The sequence below is a fragment of the Asparagus officinalis genome, chromosome 1 (genome assembly GCF_001876935.1).
Source record: "Asparagus officinalis chromosome 1, Aspof.V1, whole genome shotgun sequence".
NCBI lineage: Eukaryota > Viridiplantae > Streptophyta > Magnoliopsida > Asparagales > Asparagaceae > Asparagus > Asparagus officinalis.
This window is the reverse complement of record NC_033794.1, coordinates 54489346-54511621: the sequence shown is the minus strand read 5'-3', so window position 1 is coordinate 54511621 and position 22276 is coordinate 54489346. Positions and strand designations below refer to the sequence as shown.

The 22276-nt window shown below is 35.1% G+C and overlaps 1 protein-coding gene across 1 annotated transcript; it reads left to right on the top strand.

The window, feature by feature from the left end:
- On the top strand, positions 7103–9055 carry LOC109834374 (protein FAR1-RELATED SEQUENCE 5-like). Its single transcript, XM_020402382.1, has one exon. It carries the CDS (start codon positions 7103–7105, stop codon positions 9053–9055), a length of 1953 nt encoding a protein of 650 aa, XP_020257971.1.

The window sequence follows — 22276 nt, the reverse complement described above, 5'->3', positions numbered from 1 at the left end:
TATATATATATATATAATATATATAGTATATATATATATATATAATATATAAATATAATATATATATATATATATATATATATATATATATATATAATAATATATATATATAATATATAATATATATATATAATAAATATATATATATATATTATATATATATATATATATATAATATATATAAGATACCTATTATGTATATAATATAGTGTTGACAATGTGGCGAGGCGCAATGCGGGGCACCAAGTATCTATACGAGCATATGCGCAAAGCGATGCACGCACCCGAGTGATTCGAGGCGCACACCATACACATAATTTTTCTAGATAATCAAGTACGAAAGGACATGTTTAGGAACTCACATAAAAAATATTAGGATAAATAATATATCTTACTACAAAATCATAATATAAGGTCTTAATTTCTAATGCTAACACCTAACATAATACCAAAGTTCATGTAAAACCCCAAAAATTTTGAAAATATTATTATAAATATTAATAAATAAGTTTTATTATGGTTGGTGATCATTCTGAGATGAATGGAACAGATTTGAATCGATTTGAGATCGATTCGCAAATTTAGCCTCGGTATCGCGAGTCTACTGACATATGTCGTATTTATATTTTTAATAATTCTTCTGTTGATCAAATGGATGTGAGGTTTGTGCCATTAATCTTAGAATTTCAAGATAGTAATGTGGATAAAGTTTCGTTACTTTTTGAAAACGGAGACTGAAACCCTATTTTTAAATAATTTAAAATATTTTATATATAAATATATACACACACCTACGACTACCCTACCTAAACCCTCTTCTAATTTTCGCGCACTTACTACGCCCCCCCATCTCCTCCCCTATGGAAAAGGCCCCGTCTCTTTGCTCACGCGAAAGACACACAGAGGATGGGGGGCGGGGGGGGGGGGGAGAAAGGAGAGAGAGGGGGATTTTGATTTTGGCTATTCGGAGAAAAGGAACGGATAGGGATTCCAATTTTAGAGTTTAATAAAGACAAGTTCACCTCTTTCCAAACTCATTCCCATTTAGTTTTTATTTTAATAAAAATTAAGGAATAAAACTTTAGATCAAATCCCTAAATGAAGAAAATATATGATCTTGATAAAAATTGATGAATGGAATATTAGATCAAATCCCTAAATAGAGAAAAAACATGATCTTTATAGCTAGAACTATAAGTATTTATCACTATTCACCCGTCGGTGTTACTGTTCACCGTCGGTATTACTATTCATCACCGGTGTCTTTGTTTATCGTCGGAAGTACTATTCACCACCGATGTTACTCTTTAACGTCGGAAATATTATTTCAATGCCAGAATCATTGTTCACCACTGGAATTACTTTTAAACAATTAAGGCTGTTTTTCTGTGCATGTTTGGTACACTTCATTGCCGGTCGACTGATGAGATGGATCGATCGACTGGTCTAGTGCTATCTTGTAAATGTAGTTGTTCTCACGAGCTTTTAAATTACAGACATGAAGTACGAGATGCGCATCAACACACGTGCATGATTGTGAGTGTATACGTATTGGATTTAAGTATGCATGAGCGTTTGGAGGTGCGTAACCTATATTTTGAAATTGTCATGTTAGAGAGTAACGTTTATTGCATTTCATGATTGTTAAATGTTTGAGTGGGGTTAGTTGGTATACCGCAATGAGACTGCAGTAGACTACACTCAGAGTGAGTTAGTTGGCATATCACAATAAGATCGTGGTAGACTACACTCTATGATGCATTATTTCGGATTAGGCTGATATGCCAATTTTTGCAGGGCGATTGAGTAAGGTAGGTGATGCCACAGGATATTGTGAGCGTCTTACTCAGCATTATTATTATTTGTTAGAGGATCACACATATTTATCTTTATGCTCCCATGTTATTTATCCCGAGAGTAGGGTATAAGATTGAGCTTGTCAAACACGAGATATATTATGCGAGATTCTTTTACCGGAGTATTATTCTTGTGATTGCACCATCTACCGAGGGTAGTATGTGTTATTTTGTCATGACTTGTATTAGATGAGACTTGGTATTGTATTTTTCCTTGTTGATTATTTTTATTCATAGGATTTTGGAGTTGATAATTAGCGATCCATAATTTGCGATACATGGGTATATATTGTTGACCCTATAGTTTTGATGATGATTTGACAAACAATTTATTACTAATACGTTTTTCCAATGTTTTGTGTTTATGTTCTCTTTTCAGGTATTTCAACACAGCGTTAAAGATTCAAGTTCATCTGCGTGGGTTTTCTTAGGTATATGATCAGTTTTCTTACATATATAGTATGATTATATCTAAGCTCAATATATATACACTTAACACGATCTTTGACATTTCCTATCATATAGATGATTTTTCTTTAAACGTTGTTAAAATACCTTTATCTCTTGTTTACAGCTCTCTCATACTTTATTATGTACATATAATATATGCACAATATATATATGAATATTTACAAGTCTTATATCAAACTTTCACTTTCATAAAAATACAGGTTTTCTAATCATTTTTCAAAAACAGGTAGTTTTCACAAACGAAATTCGTTTTTCCAAAAATTCCTTTTCAAACATGTTCATTTCATCATTTATAAACTTTCCCCAAAGTTTCACTATTTTTGGATATGAATTGATATTTTTAACGAATTCTCAAAACTGACCCAAAACCTGTCTTTTTGCTCATATCAGATTTCGGTCGACCGATACGGTCGACCGATACGGTCGGTCTTTTTCTTATTTTTAGCTGTTGCAATGGGGTGCTATATATACCCCATTGCTGCTCTTCCTCTATTTTAATTAAGAAATCCAAGTTTGCTATTTAACAAGTTGTTAATCTCGTTTAAGAGCTGTTTAAGAGTTGGTTTCGTTAATCAGTTTTCAAGAGAAGTTTTCTACAACAAGAAGAGGCTTTCAAATCTTATTGAGATCATCATTTCCTCAGCTCTTCTTATTCATTGAGAAGTTTTCTAAACCCATTCTTACATAGCTTGTTATTTCACTTTCAATTGATTAAGCTATATTCATTGAGTTATATTTATTGTGTTTCATTCACTATTATCACACACACTTATTGAGCTTTATATTCTCATATTATATTGTGGGTTGTGGTGTGGGATTTAGTGAGTGTGAGCTTCATTGTGTTCTCACTTGTTAAATTGAGAACAAATCATTGTATTTAACCTTTATTTGTGAGAATCACTTGTAATACACTTGTACACCGAGAGAAGTGTGAGGAGAGAGAGACGGGGTCAAATCCAATAGGAGTGGCGTCGATTGACGAACCTAGGGAGAGGTTGTAATCGAGCACTTGAGGAGGAGGACACGGGCTAGATTCCTACACTTAGTGTGTAAAGTGTGATTATTGAGTGACTGTGTAGTGTGAGAGTTTTCGGTGAACTTGTAAACCGAGTGTGTAGAAGTTCCGGCTTCCAAACCGGATTGTGATAGTGGATATCTCCTCGAGGTGAGGAGCGGGGACGTAGGTCGTGGGGACCGAACCTCGTAAACATATCGTGTGTTTGTGTTTTGCTTGTCTCACATTTTATTTGTGCATATTCTTATTATTCTTATTGTTCTCATTGTTCATATCTATCTCTTGTAAGAACATTTTGATCAACATAATTTTAATTGCTATTAATTGGGATTAGATTAGCATAAGACCCTAATCACCCCCCCTCTAGGGTCTAACATATATATGAGGGTTTTCTTGTTTGGATTATTTCACTCGACGTACTCATCTCGTGTTGTTAGTTTCTAAATCTTAACTCCTCCTAGTACAGAGTAAATGATATAGGTAGATTAAGCATATTATAGGTAGAGTTTCTATTATATGCATTAACCCGCTAGCTCTTCCCCTAGGGCGGACGGAGATGTTCTTGCTAAAGCACTTTGATGCTGTTGATTTCACATCTTTTCAAGTAACATGTTAGAGTCTCAGAGAGTTGCATATTGACGGAGTTTCTGCATAGTCGTCGTCGTTCCATGATAGCCAATTATTGCTCCACACTTGTAAAACCCAAAAAATTTGAATATTTTGTAAAATAATAATAAAGGTGTTACATTATTAAAAAATGATATTTATTAATGTTTGAGTATGCTAGAAATTGATTTCAGATCAATTCAATGTATATATATGAATAAAGAAGTGATATCATGCACACGTGCACGGGCCTGAATTTGAGAAAAATGACTAGTTAAAAATATATGCATTTTATACACCGAAGCAGTTAGAATCTAGAAAAAATTAAAAGACCAAATTTTTAGGTCTCTTCAAGTTTTTGAAAAATCTTATATCACCTCATTTCGAAGTCGGACATGAAAGTTATGGCCAAAATATTGAAGGTTATTTTCCTAGTCAGACTAGGTTTCCTAGTTCGGGTCAAACAAGTTTGTTTTAGGTTTGCCTCTATAAATACTTGTGTTTTTCATAAAAATTCCTTTCTTTTATCATATCTATGAACCCTAGTAGCCACCCTCTCCCCTCAGAAACCCTAGATCTTTTTCTTATGAATTTTGAGAGCTTTGTGAAGCACAATACCGACACGAGGGTGAGATCTTCAACATGTGACAAGGGAGAACAGGTTGTTTGTGCTCGAGGATTGCTTGTTGTTTATTTGAGATACTTAGAATGACGTTTGAGGCAAGATTATCTTTATCTAAACTCATCCCCATAGTTAAATAACTAGTTTAGATGTTTATATGTGTTTTCATGTTTGAATCTTAACTTGTGATGTTAAAAATCAGATTATTAATATTTTGATGTTAAAACTTAAATCAATAATGGATTAGTAATCTTTTCTTCCTGTTTATGATAGTATCATAATCATGATCATTAGGGTTATTCATAATTTCATTTATATTTGAGAAATTTAAGAGATGTACTAAATATATATTTTTCTACAGAAAACTGTAACACGTGTATAATCTTTAACTGAGATTTTGAGATAGCAAATAAACTCAAAATTTAAGCAATCTAGTTCCAAATGAAAGATATATGTATTTAGTTTCTAAAACAGAAAGCTATTCTTAAAAAGAGATTGTATTGAGAAAGATATGTATAATGTTTAACTAGATATTTGGGATAACAAACAAACTCCAAACTAAATTAAACTTATGCCAATTGAAAGATGTGTGAATCTAGTTTTCAAAACAGAAAACATTTTCTAAAAATAGTTTTCCTAGAGAAAGATATGCTCGTTTTACTAACAGAAGTCCCGACTGTTTTTCCTGCTCGTTTTGTGAAACTGTGTTGTGCCATTTTGAGATGCTTTTGCGGAGTTTTGAGCCGCTTGATATTACACGTATAGTCATGAATATGTTGTGTTATGCATTTGAGAATCTCAAGGGGATTATAATGAGTTTTGATTTGATTATATTCGAAATTAGATATCATTCATACACATGTTGGATGTCGTTGATGAGCACAACTCAGTACTATATGGGATAGTGCATCAACATACAAGATATACATAGTTTATACATGAGGTGGATATCGTTAATGGGCTCAGCTTAATACTATATGAGATAGTACGTCGATATGCTAGATTTATACAGTTTATACACATGTCGGATATCGTTAATGGGCTCAGCTCAGTACTATATGAGATAGTACGTCGATATGCCACATTTATACAGTTTATACATATGTCGGATATCGTTAATAGGCTCAGCTCAGTACTATTTGAGATAGTACATCGATATGCCAGATTTATACAGTTTATACATGTGATGGATATCGTTGATGAGCTCAGCTCAGTACTATATGGAGTAGTGCGACGATATTCTATTTGTACAGGCCATTGAGTCGGGTTTCGATGCTTTATCTAGCAGTCCGTTCTGCACGAGGGTGCGATGAGGCTTGTGAGTCGTCTTCTAGGATACCTATATGGTAGGCCGTCCCGCACTCATGTTATGCACTGAGATCGCGATGAGACTAATGAGCCATGTACATTATTTTAGGATACTTACAGGGTAGTCCGTGTTACATGATAATGCGATGAAATCAAAATCTTGCAAAGAGTTGAAATGAAACGATCATTTGATAGTCTGAGTTTTAGTGGATATCAAAAGTGTTAATATCATACTCCTATATATATATATATATATTAAAATCCCCAACTCTATCTCACCAAAAGCTCAGATCCCCAATTCCTCTTCCTCCCCCAAGCTCAGATCCTCAAGTCCTCTTCCTCCCACTCTCGATCTCCAAGCCCTCAGATCCCCAATTCCTCTTCCTCCCCCAAGCTCAGATCCTCAAGTCCTCTTCCTCCCCCTCTCGATCTCTAGGCCCCCACTCCTCCGCGTTCGATCTCCCTCACGCCGACCAGCTCCACGAGATCCACGAATCCCTCCTCCACGAGCTACAGTGCGCCGCTAAGAGCTCCTCCTCCACCAGATCCACTCCCCCGTCGACCGAGCAGCACTCTTCCCTCGCGATCCAGTCCGCCAATGTAGGTCATTTTCTATTTTCTCTCCAATTTTCCGTTCATCAGCACATCCCCCATTAATTTTCCGTTCATCAGCATATCAGCAACAAATAGGTAAAGTTGAATAATGGTTTTTTTGAAGTACTGTTGACTTGTTATGGGTTGAATGGGTCTGCTTACGTAAAAGTTTATGAATGAGCTAGAAACATTTAGGACCAAATGTTTATTACAGAGTTTAAAACTATAAAAGAAGCCCCCATTACAGAGTTTATTACAAAATTTAACCAGCTTGTCTCAAAAAGAAAAATTACATGTCTGGATATAGAAAAATTTAACCAGCTTGTCTCAAAATATTTTATCAACCAATTTCTATTATTTTCTTACCATATATGGACACAAACGTGAAGAAGTTATGTACATGAGTCAATCATGATAACAGTTATAAATTCATGTATTTTTCTTATTGAGTCTTGGTTATAAATTCATGTATTTTATTCACGGGCATTTCAGACATTTTATATGCTGATGACTATAGTAGATTTACACTAGATTGTTTTGAGAGTTTAAACTGAAATTGATATTTGGGTATTTTATAGTTGTTTCTTGATGAATCCATGCATCTCTTTTACAGCAAAAAAAGTGTTCGAAATGGGAGAATCAAGTGCTAGTGGAATTGAAATTTCTGCCAGTACAGAAAATGCTCCTAAGCCACTACTCGGAATGAAATTTAATACTTATGAAGAAGCTTATAACTATTATAACCATTATGCATTGTTGATGGGTTTTGGAATAAGGAAGAGCACGGTAAATTACTCGAAGAAGACTAGAGAAGTGGTAGACAGAAAGTTTGTTTGTGATAAGGAGGGCTTTAGATCTAATAGAGACAAGATGGAGATGCCTTTTCGGCGAGAGACCCGAGTGGGATGTAAGGCAATGATGAGAGTTAAAGTATTGGAGGACAAATCGTGGGAGGTCACGGGGTTTGTTGAAGAACATGCAAATCATGTGTTGAGTAGTCCAGACAAAGCAAAGTTGCACAGATCACACCAACAATTCCATAAATCTCAAAGTTGTAAAAAACTTATTGAGAGTTTGCAAGAAGAAGGTATGCCTCCATCCACTATTTCTCGCGTCATTAACGCAACCACTGGAAGAGAAGGCGAATTAGTGACACCACAACAGTGTATTGATCACATCAGATACAAAAGAGTCAACAATATTGGCCATGAATGCATATCTATCATAAAACATTTTCAGAGTGTGACAGCGAATGATCCAGAATTCTATTTTGCAATAAAAGTGGACAGTAGTGGACAAATGAGGAGTGTTTTCTGGGCTGACGGAAGATCAAGAGCGTCTTATTTGCAATTTAGTGATGTTGTTGTGTTTGATGTGACATACAGAACTAATAAGTTCAGTCTTCCATTTGCTCCATTTACTGGTGTGAATCATCATAGGCAGTCCACTTTACTTGGTTGTGCATTATTAGCAAATGAACAAGAAGATACATTTGTGTGGTTGTTTGAAGAATGGCTTAAATACATGCATGGGGTTGAACCAGGTGCTATTATAACAGATCAGGATAGAGCCATGTGTAATGCTATTCACTCTGTGTTTCCAATGACGAGACACCGTTATTGCTTTTGGCACATGCAAAAGCATATTACTGATCATTTGCCTACTTTGGGTTCTCGTTATGGTGAACAGTTTCAAAAGTATTGGGGCTTATGGTGTAATAGTTCTTCAATAGAAGAGTGTGAAGGATATTGGCTAGAGATGAAGGAGAAGTTTGATATAAATGAAGAAGAGGATGGATGGTTGCAAACTGTTTACAAATATCGAGAACATTGGGTGTCATGTTATTTGAAAGATACTTTTTTTGCTGGAATGAGATCGAGCCAAAGAAGTGAAAGTATAAATGCATTTTTTGATGGGTATGTTAACTCACAGACTCAATTACACGAGTTTGTTCCACAATATGAAAAAGCATTAACTCATCGTCGCTTAAGTGAAGCCCATGAAGATTTTAAGAGTCTTAACACAAAACCTATCATGCTCCTTGGACATCCGATTGAGGTACAAGCTGGAGAAATGTATACCCGCACAATGTTTGATGTGTTCCAAACTGAATTCAAAGGATTTGTAACAGAGTTTTGTGAAGAATTGAGAAAAGATGGGGACATTGTTGAATACAAGATTTGTAAGTTTGCAGATAGATCAAAAGGGGAGCTGGTTACTTATGACCAATCCAGTAAAATACAATTTATTTGTACTTGTGCTTTGTTTGAAGCTAATGGTGCTGTATGTAGACATATATTGTCGCTAATGATGGCTAGTCAAATTTCTTCATTATCCGACCATTACATCCTACACTGTTGGACTATACATGCTCGACATCGTAACATTGGGGTTGGCAATATTGTATTTGCAAGAAACATCACAAGCTGTGAAGAGAAGATTAATTTGTTGAAATCTTGGGCTTTAAGAGCAAAATTCAATAATGCGCTCGAGCTTGCATTTGATTCAGAAGAGAGGATGCAGAAATTAGACAATGTGTTAACAAAATTCATAGTGATTCAGAAGAGAGGATGCAGAAATTAGACAATGTGTTAACAAAATTCATAGAATCATTTGAAGAAGAATTTAGAGAAACAGAAGATATTCCTCAGATTTCCGCACCCATTTCACATACAATTGAACACATTCCTCAGATTACAGTTCGTGATCCTAAAAAATCTGTAAGGACTAAAGGTCGTCCACGCAATGCTACTAGAATTCAGTCAGGTTTAGAATAAGCACAACAAAATAAAGAGAGGAAGAAGCGTATATATAGCAGATGTGGTGAACTCGGGTATTATAGAACTAGCTGTAAAGTCAACTTGCCAAGGTACAATTAATTTTTTTCCATATGTAGCTTTTTCATGAATTTCTTATATGTAGCAGATATGTAGTGGTATTCTTACCCATTGTCCTCATACCACTTAACTGATTATTGTATGTTGGCCATCTTTATTCAATATTGGCCTCATACCACTTCACTGATTATTTAATATTGGCCATCTTATATGTAGCAGATATGCAGATACATGAGTTTTGTCATTCGCCATCTTCATTCAATATTGGCAACATGCTCACATGGAAACATGAAATTCATATTTGTCTTCATTCAATATTGGCAACATAAACTGCATGATTAACAATGTTATATATTCCCTTACAATCCATCATGCTGCTAACCTAATTTGAAATTTGCAGGGATTTATGAAATTTGCAGCTAACCCAATTTGAGGAGAAGAAGAGGAATCTTGTGAGAAGATGAGGAAACAAAGAAGAATTAGCAATGGATTATGTCATGTCTTTAAACTGTTGACAGAATTTTTAATTTCAATGAACTACTGTTTTCAAAGCCAGAAATGTAATGTAAGATAAAACTTCGGGAATTATGAGTTTTATTGTGGTTGTTCAAAGCTGGATTGTAGAGTATTGCAGGCTTTAGAAAATAAAATGGCTAAGCAGCATGAGGGATTGTTGGATAGATGCTAAAAAATAAAAATAAAATGGCTTAGACTATGACAGGAGGTAGCAGTATGTTCAGTCATACGCCCAACAAGGTGAATTGAGAGGCATGTGATTTCAGTTTAATTTCATGGAAAATTATGGTTTTATGCTTGATTTGCAAATAAGAGCACAAATTTTAAAGAAATGGCAAGCGAAAGTGGGTTTTCCTACATCATAAGCATTAACAAATTTTCAAGAAAAAGAGTTTGGCTAGCAACAGACCATGCCTTTCCCCCCTACCAGCTGCCACTGCTGGCTGAAAGAAAATGCCAAAGTAGTTAAAGACATTGAATCCTTGTTAAAGATTTCTCACTAAAACGAGAGGACTATTTAAGTCGATACGCTTCACTCCTAGACAATGCACATGTTAAGAAAACTTCAATTGGTTTAAGTGTCCGCATGATATATAATTAAGACCTCAAAAATAAAAACACAGGTAGTAATAGCAAAAGAATAAGAAAGGATACCATACATCAGCATCAGTAAGAACTTTACAAAATGATTACACACTGAATTAAATTAAATGTAGAAGGATATCAATGGTGCTACACAAGATTAAAATTCATGGGACAGCATACATAAAAGTGCGTTAAAAAGGACATGGATACATAAAACCATATGCCAAGGACAACATACATAAAATTCATGGGACATCATGTACATTTCAGGACTTAAATAACAAGAATACATAGGATAGAAACATTCAACTTTCACTATGGCATAAAACAAGCCATTATGGCATTATCTGATACAATAATGAAAGTTTACCATCATATACATATATATTACAAGGGTTCATCTTGAATATGACATAAAACAAACTACCACAAACAAGCTCACACTTGAGTACAAACTAAGTAGAAAATGACCCAAGTTATGCAAGCTTATTCTGACATTGAAAAATCATACATGAATCACATCAAGTGTTTCCCCTAATAGAGAAACCAACACATATTGCAACAATACATACTAGAAATATTAAAATTGTAAACACTGAACCTAATACAAAAGCTTGGATGGAGGAAATAGCAGTTTCCCCAAGTGGTCCCTTGTCCTCAATAAGATTATGCCCCCCTGGAAACCCTTGTTCTTGAACACAAACAGGTGGCTGCACATGCCTTGAGATGGATGCTGAATCACGTGCGCTTAAGTGCTTCTCCCATTCACTCAAAGCCTCTTCATATGTTGCATACCCTTTGTAGGAGGCGTTTGGGAATCTATCAACTTGAGATTTGCATTCATCCCAATTATAAAATACGCCACAACGTCTACCTCTCTTTACAACATAAAAACTCTTTCTTGCCATTATATCACCTACAAATTTGTGCCGTAAAAAGATATTATCAATGGATTAAATACAAGCAAATGTTCAAGATGCAGTTCTATATATAGTGTATCATTATCTGAAATGAATGAGCATTAACAATGGAAAAAAGACAAGCAAATCTACAAGGTGCCAAGGAGCATGAATTTCAAATGATGAGCATTTTCTGAAATATATATACCAAAGTAAGCATTTGACAGTCCTCAATCCACCAAACGAAAACAAAATAAAGGAGCTCTCCTCTAGAATATGCCCTTATGCAAGCAAGCATTTGCCAGTCCTCAATCCACTAATGTTGGCTAATTTGTTATGAAATAAATTATACGCTTACTTAGAATATTATTGAAATGCAAAAAAATTAAACTGCTGCAACTGGAAATTGATCATCACTAACTAGAGTTACATGTCACAATACACTTACAGTTTGAATCTAATCACAAGAAAATTATTGAATTACATGAACTAAACCCACATAACAACAGAAATGGACATAAAAACTACCAAACCAATCAATTCATTCTACAACCAGAATCGAGAACCCCAACTGCAATTGTTTCTAGCTCATCATGAGGAATATATATGTTACAAAATTGACACTCTTATAATCTGACAAAGGATAACTCTCATCATGAGGAATTTATATGTGCTGATGAACGAAAAATTGGAGAGAAATTAATTAGAATTATAATCTGACAAAGGATAACCTGGACATTTTACCATTTCATATAGCATCAATATGGGTGTTAGTTGAAAAAAAACTCAAACTTAAAGTGGTCTTCTGTAATGGGGGCTTCTTTTATAGTTTTAAACTCAAATGGGGGATTTGCTGATGAACGAAAAATTAATGGGGGATGTGCCGATGAACGGAAAATTGGAGAGAAAATAGGAAATGACCTACATTGGCGGGGGAGGAGCTCGTGGAGGAGGGATTCGTGGATCTCGTGGAGCTGGACTAGATCGCGAGGGAAGAGCGCTGCTCGGTTGGCGGGGGAGTGGATCTGGTGGAGGAGGAGCTCTTAGCGGCGCACTGTAACTCGTGGAGGAGGGATTCGTGGATCTCGTGGAGCTGGTCGGCGTGAGGGAGATCGAACGCGGAGGAGTGGGGGCCTGGAGATCGAGAGGGGGAGGAAGAGGACTTGAGGATCTGAGCTTGGGAGAGGAAGAGGAATTGGGGATCTGAGGGCCTGGAGATCGAGAGTGGGAGGAAGAGGACTTGAGGATCTGAGCTTGGGGGAGGAAGAGGAATTGGGGATCTGAGCTTTTGGTGAGATAGAGTTGGGGATTTTAATTTTTTGGGAGAGAGAGCAGCGCTTTTGTCGAGGAATCGTGAATTTTTTCAGAAAAGCCCAAGCAGCGCACGCTCAGGAGAGCTGGGCAGTGCTTCTGCAGTTTTCTGATATAATAATAGTATATATTATATAGTATATATGAGAAAATGGGTATACTTGTAAAGACAATTTTGTTCTTCGTAGTGATGGTGTCTCATTCCCATCGACTCATTCATTGGGGGGACAATCAACGCCATGTGAATTGTGGCTCCCATTTGAATGAGTGAAGCTAATATGCCATCACTACAGCATAATTTTTATGGCTTGGTACAAGCATACCATATTCCTCTTCTCTCTTCTTCTTCTCTCTGCTATATATATATATAGTATAATAATATACTTAATATATATATATATATATATATATATATATATTTATAGTGATATATATTATAATTATAATAATATGGGAAAGTGTAACATAAGTGACTCTTTAAATGCAACTATAGGATGCCGATTTTGACCATTAAAAGAGATACAAAAAACTCAAATACATCTAAGGAACGTCATTAAAGCAATTCGAAAATAAACCTAAAATTCCCCTAAGAAATGAAAAAAGCCCTGATATGTATGTATCCCGGTCTCCCTCTCCGCGAAGGCGACGAGAAGTCCGCCGAGGATACGTTTCCTCCTCCACGACACGGCGATTCAACCACCAGCGCTGCAGTCGGTTCATCACCCGCCGACAGGCGATCTGAGCGGTGTGCAGGCGTTAGGCATCCGCTGAAGAGGGACAACCGCCGGGTATCTTCAGCGTGCTGTCTTGTTAACCTCCCAAGAACTTCCCCAAGAACGCCAGCCTGAATCACACTCGCCCTCCCAAGAACTTCCCCAAAAATGCCGGCCTGAATCACACTCGCACAGAACTCAGCGCCACAAACGCTCAGCGACATCGTCAGCAAATATCAGGTTTGGTCTTACCCTGCTCTCCAAAGAAAATGAATTAGATATAAAAAGGTGAATTGTATTAATCTCATGATATATACATGTGAACTTGTGAATTGAAATTTGGTTTATATTAATGTATGTGTGTCTTCAGCCAAGTTCAGGTTATGTTGATAATGCGATCCACGCTCTTGGCTGGTTTGTTGTAGTTTTCAGGGTTCTAATATGAGGCAATAGATTGGTGTATGTGTCTCTTAGAAACAAAATACAAGAACAATATACTTAACTGCAATAGTGCACATCGTCGCCACTCATTCATATTACTACTGGCATGTAATAAAAAAAAGAAATAAGCAAGCATTAGGTGCTCTCATGTAGAATAAGATGCAAGACAGTGAAAATGATTAGTTTGCTCAATTTGAAAATATTCCAGAAACTCTGAGCTAACTGTTACCGAATTGAGTAAATTCACCCAACTAGGTCCTAAATGTTGTTGATTGTGTTGAATTTGGTAAACTTTGAGCTACTATTCATTGTGGTTGATTTTATTTTTTGAGTTTGGATAATAAAATTTTCTAGTGAATTTGAAAGATCAACGTGATGATGTTTCTTTAAAGATTTTTAACTTTTTATTTGTGATAATTTGACAGCTTGTATTGACACTACAACAATTATCACACGTGATACAAGAATGGATGAAGATGAAAAGAAACATATAGGGCTTGACCTTGAAGGCGAGCACCATGATCAACTATCTACGGCAAGTTTTTTTACTCAAGTGATAATACCCTATTATTTATAGTGTACTGCTATCTAATGACATATACCAAAATATTTGTCTTTTAGCATGAATTGAGTCTTTTTTTCATAATGTTTGTTTCTCTATTTTTGTAGGCATCCGATCATAATTTTTGTTTCTCTATTTTTGTAGGCATCCGAGCATGAGGAGAATGTTGATGGCCATATTGGTGTCGAAAATAGCGAAGGCAATCTTGTTGTTGATCCATATATCGGAATGGAGTTCTCTACTCATGAGGAAGGTTATAATTTTTACAATGCATATGCCAGACTTAAGGGATTTGGTATTCGCAAAGGTCATACAGCATGGTCGAGAAAGAAAGATGCAATCAAATCTAGAACCTTTGTATGTGACAAAGAAGGCTTTAAATTTTTAAAAGATAAAAGAGAAGATGGTCGGAATGTAATTCGAAAGTCCGATACAAGATGTGGATGCAATGCAAGGATGGTTATTGGACTTGATAGAAGTACTAGAAAATGGGTGGTGTGAAGTTTAAACGTTAATCATAATGGTCATCTATTAACCAACCCAAATCGGGTAAAGAAGCACTACTCGCATCGGACACTTCATCGATCTCGAGCGACAAAAAGGTTGATAGATACTCTTGACAGCCAAGGTTTACGGCCTTCTACCATTTGTAAGGTTTTAGACATTGCTCATGGAAATGAACAACGCTCTCACACCACAAGAATGCCAAGGTCATCTAAGAATTAAACGAAAAAACAATGTCGGCCATGAGTGCGTGAACATAGTTCGTCAATTTCAAGAGAAAAAGTTATCTGATCCTCAATTTTACTTTGCACTAGATTTAGAAAATGATGGGACGATGAGAAGTGTTTTTTGGATGGATGGTAGGGCGAGGACTTCTTACTTGCAATTTGGAGACGTTGTTTGTTTTGATGTTACATATAGAACAAACAATTTAAAATTGCCGTTTGCACCATTTACGGGTGTTAACCATCACCGACAATCTACTCTATTTGGGTGTGCACTATTGGCCGATGAAATGGAGGAGACTTTTATATGGTTATTTAGCCAATGGCTAAAATGTATGTCGGGTATAGCACCATTAACAATCATCACTGATCAAGATAAAGCTATGTGTGGTGCAATTCACAAAGTTTTTCCTCAAACTCGACATCGCTTTTGTTCTTGGCACCTTCATAGTAATGCAATACAAAATCTTCAATCAATGCGTTTTGATTTTGGTGAGGAAGTTTCTATAAAGTATTACAAATGGTATTGGAGTAAATCAGAAGAAAATTTTGAAAAGCGCTGGGAAGAAATGAGGGATAAATATGGTGCAGATAAAATGAGCTGGTTAGTTAAATTATACAATCATCGAGATCATTGGGCTCCTGTATATCTTAAAGATACTTTTACTGCAGGAATGACATCTACTCAGCGGAGTGAGGGAATTAATGCTTTTTTTATCACTTTGTTAATTCCAATACCGAGTTACATGATTTTGTTAAGCAATATGATAATGCTGTCAGAGATCGACGAGCCGCTGAACTTGAGCAAGATTTTAAGTCCACAAACTTAATTCCTACATTGATAATTGATCATCCAATTGAAAAACAAGCTAGGGAGAATTATACAAAGAATATGTTTACTATCTTTCAGAAAGAACTCAAGGATAGTTACTCAATGCTTCATGAGAGGTTGTCGAAAGATGGCGCAAGTGTTATGCCGTTTGGAATATAGATAGGGAGGCTGGAAGCAAGAAGGTAGAAAAGCATCATGTTGTCTTCGATGCATCCAAAGAAAAAAGAATTAAGTGCTCTTGTGCGAGATTTGAGATGGAAGGTATATTATGCAAACATAGTTTGCACATTTTAGTAAAGAAGCAAGTATTAGAAATTCCATCAAGATATATTATGCAACGATGGATAATTAATGCAAGACATGTTGGGTTTGGAGTTGTTAGAAATTACATTACAAATAGTAAAGACCAAATCTCTATCATTAAATATTGGGCTCTTAGGAGTAGATGTAACAAGGCACTAGAAGACACATTGACTTCAAGTACACTTCATGATAAGTTTAGTGCTCTTTTAGACTCTTTTTTTGAAGAAGTTGAGAATTACAATAAAGAGAAGGAACATAACGATGATGGAAATGAGAGCAATGCTAGCAACAAGATGCCTACTTCATCCATACACATCTCTATAGAGGAAGCAACTCAAATTACTATTCGTGATCCAGATAAGCCTGTTGCCACGAAGGGACGACCAACTCAGGTTACTAGAATTAAGTCCGGAATGGAAATATCTCAAGAAAAGAGTATAAAAAAGCAAAGATTTTGTGGATTCTGTAAGGGAAAAGGACATTATATAACAAGTTGTCCTTTAGCTAAGGTATTATATTTCATCATAATTTGATCCCCCCCCCCAATTTCGATGCATTTTTCATAATAAAGTTATTTTTTTTGTAGATGAAAAATGTTGCAGGTGGAGGTCGAGAAAGTTAATGGAGAGCTAAAACAAATTAGTTTGCAAGCGTATTTCCCTGACTTACAATAACCATCATGTGTTTCGGAACATTGTGATAATTTGAACTAAAGTTATGAATGTATGGAAGCAATTATTTGTTGTTTGAACCTTTTGTACCCATAGTTTGCGAGATGATAATGTAGTTGTATGGATTAATAATATGTTTCAGAATAATATGATGATTTAAACAATGAGTTATGTGTTCTTTGAACCATGTGTATCTTAAGTTTGTGAGTTGATAATGTTGTTGTACTGAGTAATCATTTTATTCGGAATAATATGAAAATTTGAAATAAAATTATGTATGTATGGATGCAGTTATGTGTCCTTTGAACCTTGTGTACCTTAATTTTGTGAGTTGATAATTTTGGAAGGAGTTACAAAAATTACTGAGTTACAAAAGTTTTTCGGAACTATGAGTTACAAAACTTCACCAACGGGTTACAATACTGGTCTAACGAGTTACAAAAATTAATTTAGGGGTTATAAATTTTTTTTTCAGAAGTAAGAGTTACAAAACTTGATTAAGGGGTTACAAAACTGGTCTAAGGAGTTATAACATTTTTTAAAGGAGTTACAAAATTTTTTCGGAACTATGAGTTATAAAACTTCACCAACGGGTTACAATACTGGTGTAACGAGTTACAAAAAATTGATTAAGGGGTTATAAATTTTTTTTTTCAGAACTAAGAGTTACAAAACTTGATTAAGGGGTTACAAAACTAGTCTAAGGAGTTATAAATTTTTTTAAAGGAGTTACAAAATTTTTTCGGAACTATGAGTTACAAAACTTCACCAACGGGTTACAATACTGGTCTAACGAGTTACAAAAATTGATTTAGGGGTTATAAATTTTTTTTTTCAGAAGTAAGAGTTACAAAACTTGATTAAGGGGTTACAAAACTAGTCTAAGGAGTTATAAAATTTTTTAAAGGAGTTACAAAATTTTTTCGGAACTATGAGTTACAAAACTTCACCAACGGGTTACAAAACTAGTCTAACGAGTTACAAAAATTGATTAAGGAGTTATAAATTTTTTTTTTTCAGAAGTAAGAGTTACAAAACTTGATTAAGGGGTTAAAAAACTGGTCTAAGGAGTTATAAAATTTTTTAAAGGAGTTACAAAATTTTTTCGGAACTATGAGTTACAAAACTTCACCAACGGGTTACAATACTGGTCTAACGAGTTACAAAAATTGATTAAGGGGTTATAAATTTTTTTTTCAGAAGTAAGAGTTACAAAACTTGATTAAGGGGTTACAAAACTGGTCTAAGGAGTTATAAAATATTTTCAAGGATTTACAAATTTTTTTCGGAACTATGAGTTACAAAACTTCACCAACGGGTTACAATACTGGTCTAACGAGTTACAAAAATTGAGTTAGGGGTTATAAAATTTTTTTTCAGAAGTAAGAGTTACAAAACTTGATTAAGGGGTTACAAAACTGGTCTAAGGAGTTATAAAATTTTTTAAAGGAGTTACAAAATTTTTTCGGAACTATGAGTTACAAAACTTCACCAACGGGTTACAAAACTAGTCTAACGAGTTACAAAAATTGATTAAGGAGTTATAAATTTTTTTTTTCAGAATTAAGAGTTACAAAACTTGATTAAGGGGTTACAAAACTAGTCTAAGGAGTTATAATTTTTTTTTAAGGAGTTACAAAAGTTTTTCAGAAGTATACTCTAATTTTAGATTTACGTTGAATATTGCACCCTGTCATCTTATCAACATAGCAAAACTAGCATATAACTCAACCCGAACTTCATTTAAAAGCAACAAAATGTACCATAGCTGCGAAAGAAAGGGCCCCAAAAATTGTGTCATCAAACACTTTTTACATTTTGTGCACTAATATATTTCTAAGCAAGGCAATATCATAACATAGCAAGTGTAAAGTTTTCAAGAAACTGGTACAAAACTCTAGTCACGCTCTCATTCTGCAATTTTACATGTGCTCTTATTTTACAGCATATACAAAAAGATAATGCTACAATGAACTGGAGTATGCTTATATTGCGAAAGAAAGGGTGCATCTTGATGGGATCGACGAGAAGAAGAATATGCTGATATTGTAGAACTTGTTATGCTTAGCGATTGCTTGGTGAGGTCCTTGCTTTTCTTGGCATCAAACAAAACTATCCAAAAGAATCACACCCACCCTGTAACAAAAGAGTCAATTTGGAATTATCATTCGAGAATTCAATCCAAAGATCTGAAGTATGTATGCAAGATGAAACATCGAAAGTAATGAAAAATCCTAAATTGATGATATGGCAACCCATGCTTTCAATCAATGACCTGATCAAAAGAGCATATATAATTTGCCTGCTACTTTCAATCAATGACCTGATCAATGACCGAATATGCAGGCTATCTTTTAGTCAGATAACTTTCAACAATAACAATTCACATCTTGCAGCGAGTGGAAGATTTAAGCCAACTTGAAACAATTGACCAAACATCAAAGGCGTTCTCTACATCCCAAAGAGAATCCCACGGTGAAAATTAAGGAATTAATGACATGCTCTTCCATCTATTTTAGATTGTGTAAAGAGTAATATTTGAGTAATTACCTTGTGAATTACAATCATCAGAAATATGGTGAATCGCGTGCATACAAGAGAGCTGCACAAAACTTTGCTCTGTATTTTGCACACTCTCCTTGTGAGATTGTTATCGACCACTTTTCGACAATTCTATTAATGAATTCAATCACAAAGATCCCACAATCTAAGGTTCTGCAATTAGCAAAAAAACATAATTAAGACATTGAAAATTACCTTTAGGAAAAAATTGAAATATTACAATGTAAATGCATGAAACATATACGATCCGTGTTGAGGAGCGGCAACTGACACAAGTTCATGGTGCTCTAATTTTCCCAACATCCAATTACTGTCTATGAAACTCATAAACTTATTTTTAAATTTCACAGCATCGGCGATATAAAGGGGAGACTTGATTGAAGAGTAGTGATAGAATTTTTTCTCCTCCCTCACTAACTCTACCATGTGCCAATGTCCGGAGCTGACAATTGGGATCAAACTTCTTTCACACTCTAAAAATTGCTGCTGAGAAACATTTTCCTTCATTCGTTTTGCCATCATTTCAATATTTCCTTTCAGAAATGCTTGCTACAAAGATGCATCAATATAAACCATGTAGTGAAACATAATAATAAATACCAACATCCAATGAAAAAACAGAGATATACTTACTGCAAGCCAAGGTCTTGTAACATGTATTTTTCGATCATAACTATTAGTTGTCTCAATCTTATAACAAAGTCGAATAACAAATGCATCGATGACCTACAAAAATTACCATGAATGAGTAAAATATTTATAACTAAATATATACAAGATCAACCACAAAACATGACACAATTTAGCACCTACATCGTCACTGAGTTCACCTCCTGTTAAAAGTTTATAAGCATCTAAGCGAGATACACTTGCTTCGGCACACTTCTAAACGTATGTATCACTATATGCAAGTACGTGTGAGAAAATTGTGACTAATATTAAGTTAATTTAAAGAATTATTATTAGAAAAAGTCATTAACATTTACCTGGTCATTTTTAACTGTAGAAAGTTGTCTATTACTTTGTCCTCATAATCAGAGACCAGTGTCTTTCCTGGATAACTGCGAGATCTAGGTATGAAGCATTCTTCATTTATGCACTTCTTTTTAGGAGTCCCCTCAGGACTATCCAAGATCTGGATAACGTGTTTCTTCTTTGTGACTTCTTTGGGTTGATCTAGACGCAAATATGGTGAAGTAACAAGGGGTCCATCCTTCCTCTTCCTCTTTCTGACAGCCCGTTTGATGGATGGGGTTTCCCTCTTATTATCATTACCACCTTCCTCATTTTGAGAAAAATCTCTAAGGAGTTGAAATGCATATAATTAACAAAGAGATACACAAACATTATACAAAAAGTTAAAAAAGCAAAAACTAAGAGAATAGAAACTCACAATTCATGTTGAATATCGGCTTCCTCATTTTCTTCTTCAATATTTTCCTCGAAGTAGGTTTCACTATGCTCTACCACTTTCTCTTCCACATTCTCATTATCATTAGCTTTTGTATCCTCTTTGCTTTTATTCTCTGCATTAGCATTTACCGTATCCTCTTTCTCCTTGTTCATTTTTATGCCTCTAGTATTACGCTCTTCTAATTCTCATAATTCAGTAGTGAGCTCCTTCAACTCGGATGTCATCCTAGCAATTATTGCAATCAATTCAGCTTTCCGTAATTCAGTAGTGAGCTCCTTCAACTCGGATGTCATCCTAGCAATTATTGCAATCAATTCAGCTTTCCGTGATTCCTATAACACCAAAAATATACAAGCATTAGTACTCATATTGTAGTTATAGATAAAGATATTAAAAAAAGAAAGGAACATAAAAATAGTGAACTATTAGAGCAAATATGTGAACATACTTCTGTAAAAATTTGGTTCTCTGAATAATTTGTTCATGTTAGTCCTCCTCCACTTTCCGGTATTCTTAACACAAAATATCAGTGGTAGCCCTTCAATATCTGAAGTATACTCTAATTCTCCTACTATTTCATAAAACCAAACCTACAAAAAATATATACATTAGAATATGCATAAACAATAACCATTGTCAAAAAGATTTTTACAAAGTAATTATCATGCAACTCACCAGTAATACGGATTTTTACAAAGTAATTATCATGCAACTCACCAGTAATACGGAGGAAAAACCACCCATGTAACCAGCGCATGAACGCTCCCCTAAGCTCCTCATACTAAGAGACTTCTTGGAGGAAAAACCACCCATGTAACCAGCGCATGAACGCTCCCCTAAGCTCCTCATACTAAGAGACTTCTTTGCCTTATTCATCTCTTTGTAAAGAAAAGTAAACACCGCATGACACCAATTATATTTATTCAAATTGGACAACTGCTCTGCATATCGAAATGCCCACAAAGGACATGTCCTACATGTCCGCGGGCATAATATGAATCCGATAATGAAAGCCACAATAAGTTTCACACAAGTTACAGGGTCTTTATTAGCCATTTCTATAATAATCTCAGCCATTCTATCGCGGCTCCCCCAAATCACCGCCTTCTTTTTATCATCAACTTTCTTCTTGCCTTTACTCCTACTACCCTTCTTCTGCTTGAGTGTCTTATAATTCTTTACAATTTGGGTGTAAATTGTATTAGCCGCTGTTCCACTCATTTTTATTGGAATTCCCTCCTTTGATAAACCGGTAATTCGGTGAATATCCTCTATACCAAATACAAAATCTTTATTGCCAATAAAAAATGAGCATTTATCCGGATTAAATTTTTGAATCAAGCATTCAATTGCTATTTGCTCATTGTTCAATGATATCGGTATCCGGAGAAAGTTGTGAAAAGGTGTCGTCTCAAGGGATTTCGTATGCC

Coding starts and splice junctions, on each gene's coding strand:
- LOC109834374 (XM_020402382.1), top strand. CDS start 7,103: ATGGGAGAATCAAGTGCTAGTGGAATTGAAATTTCTGCCAGTACAGAA.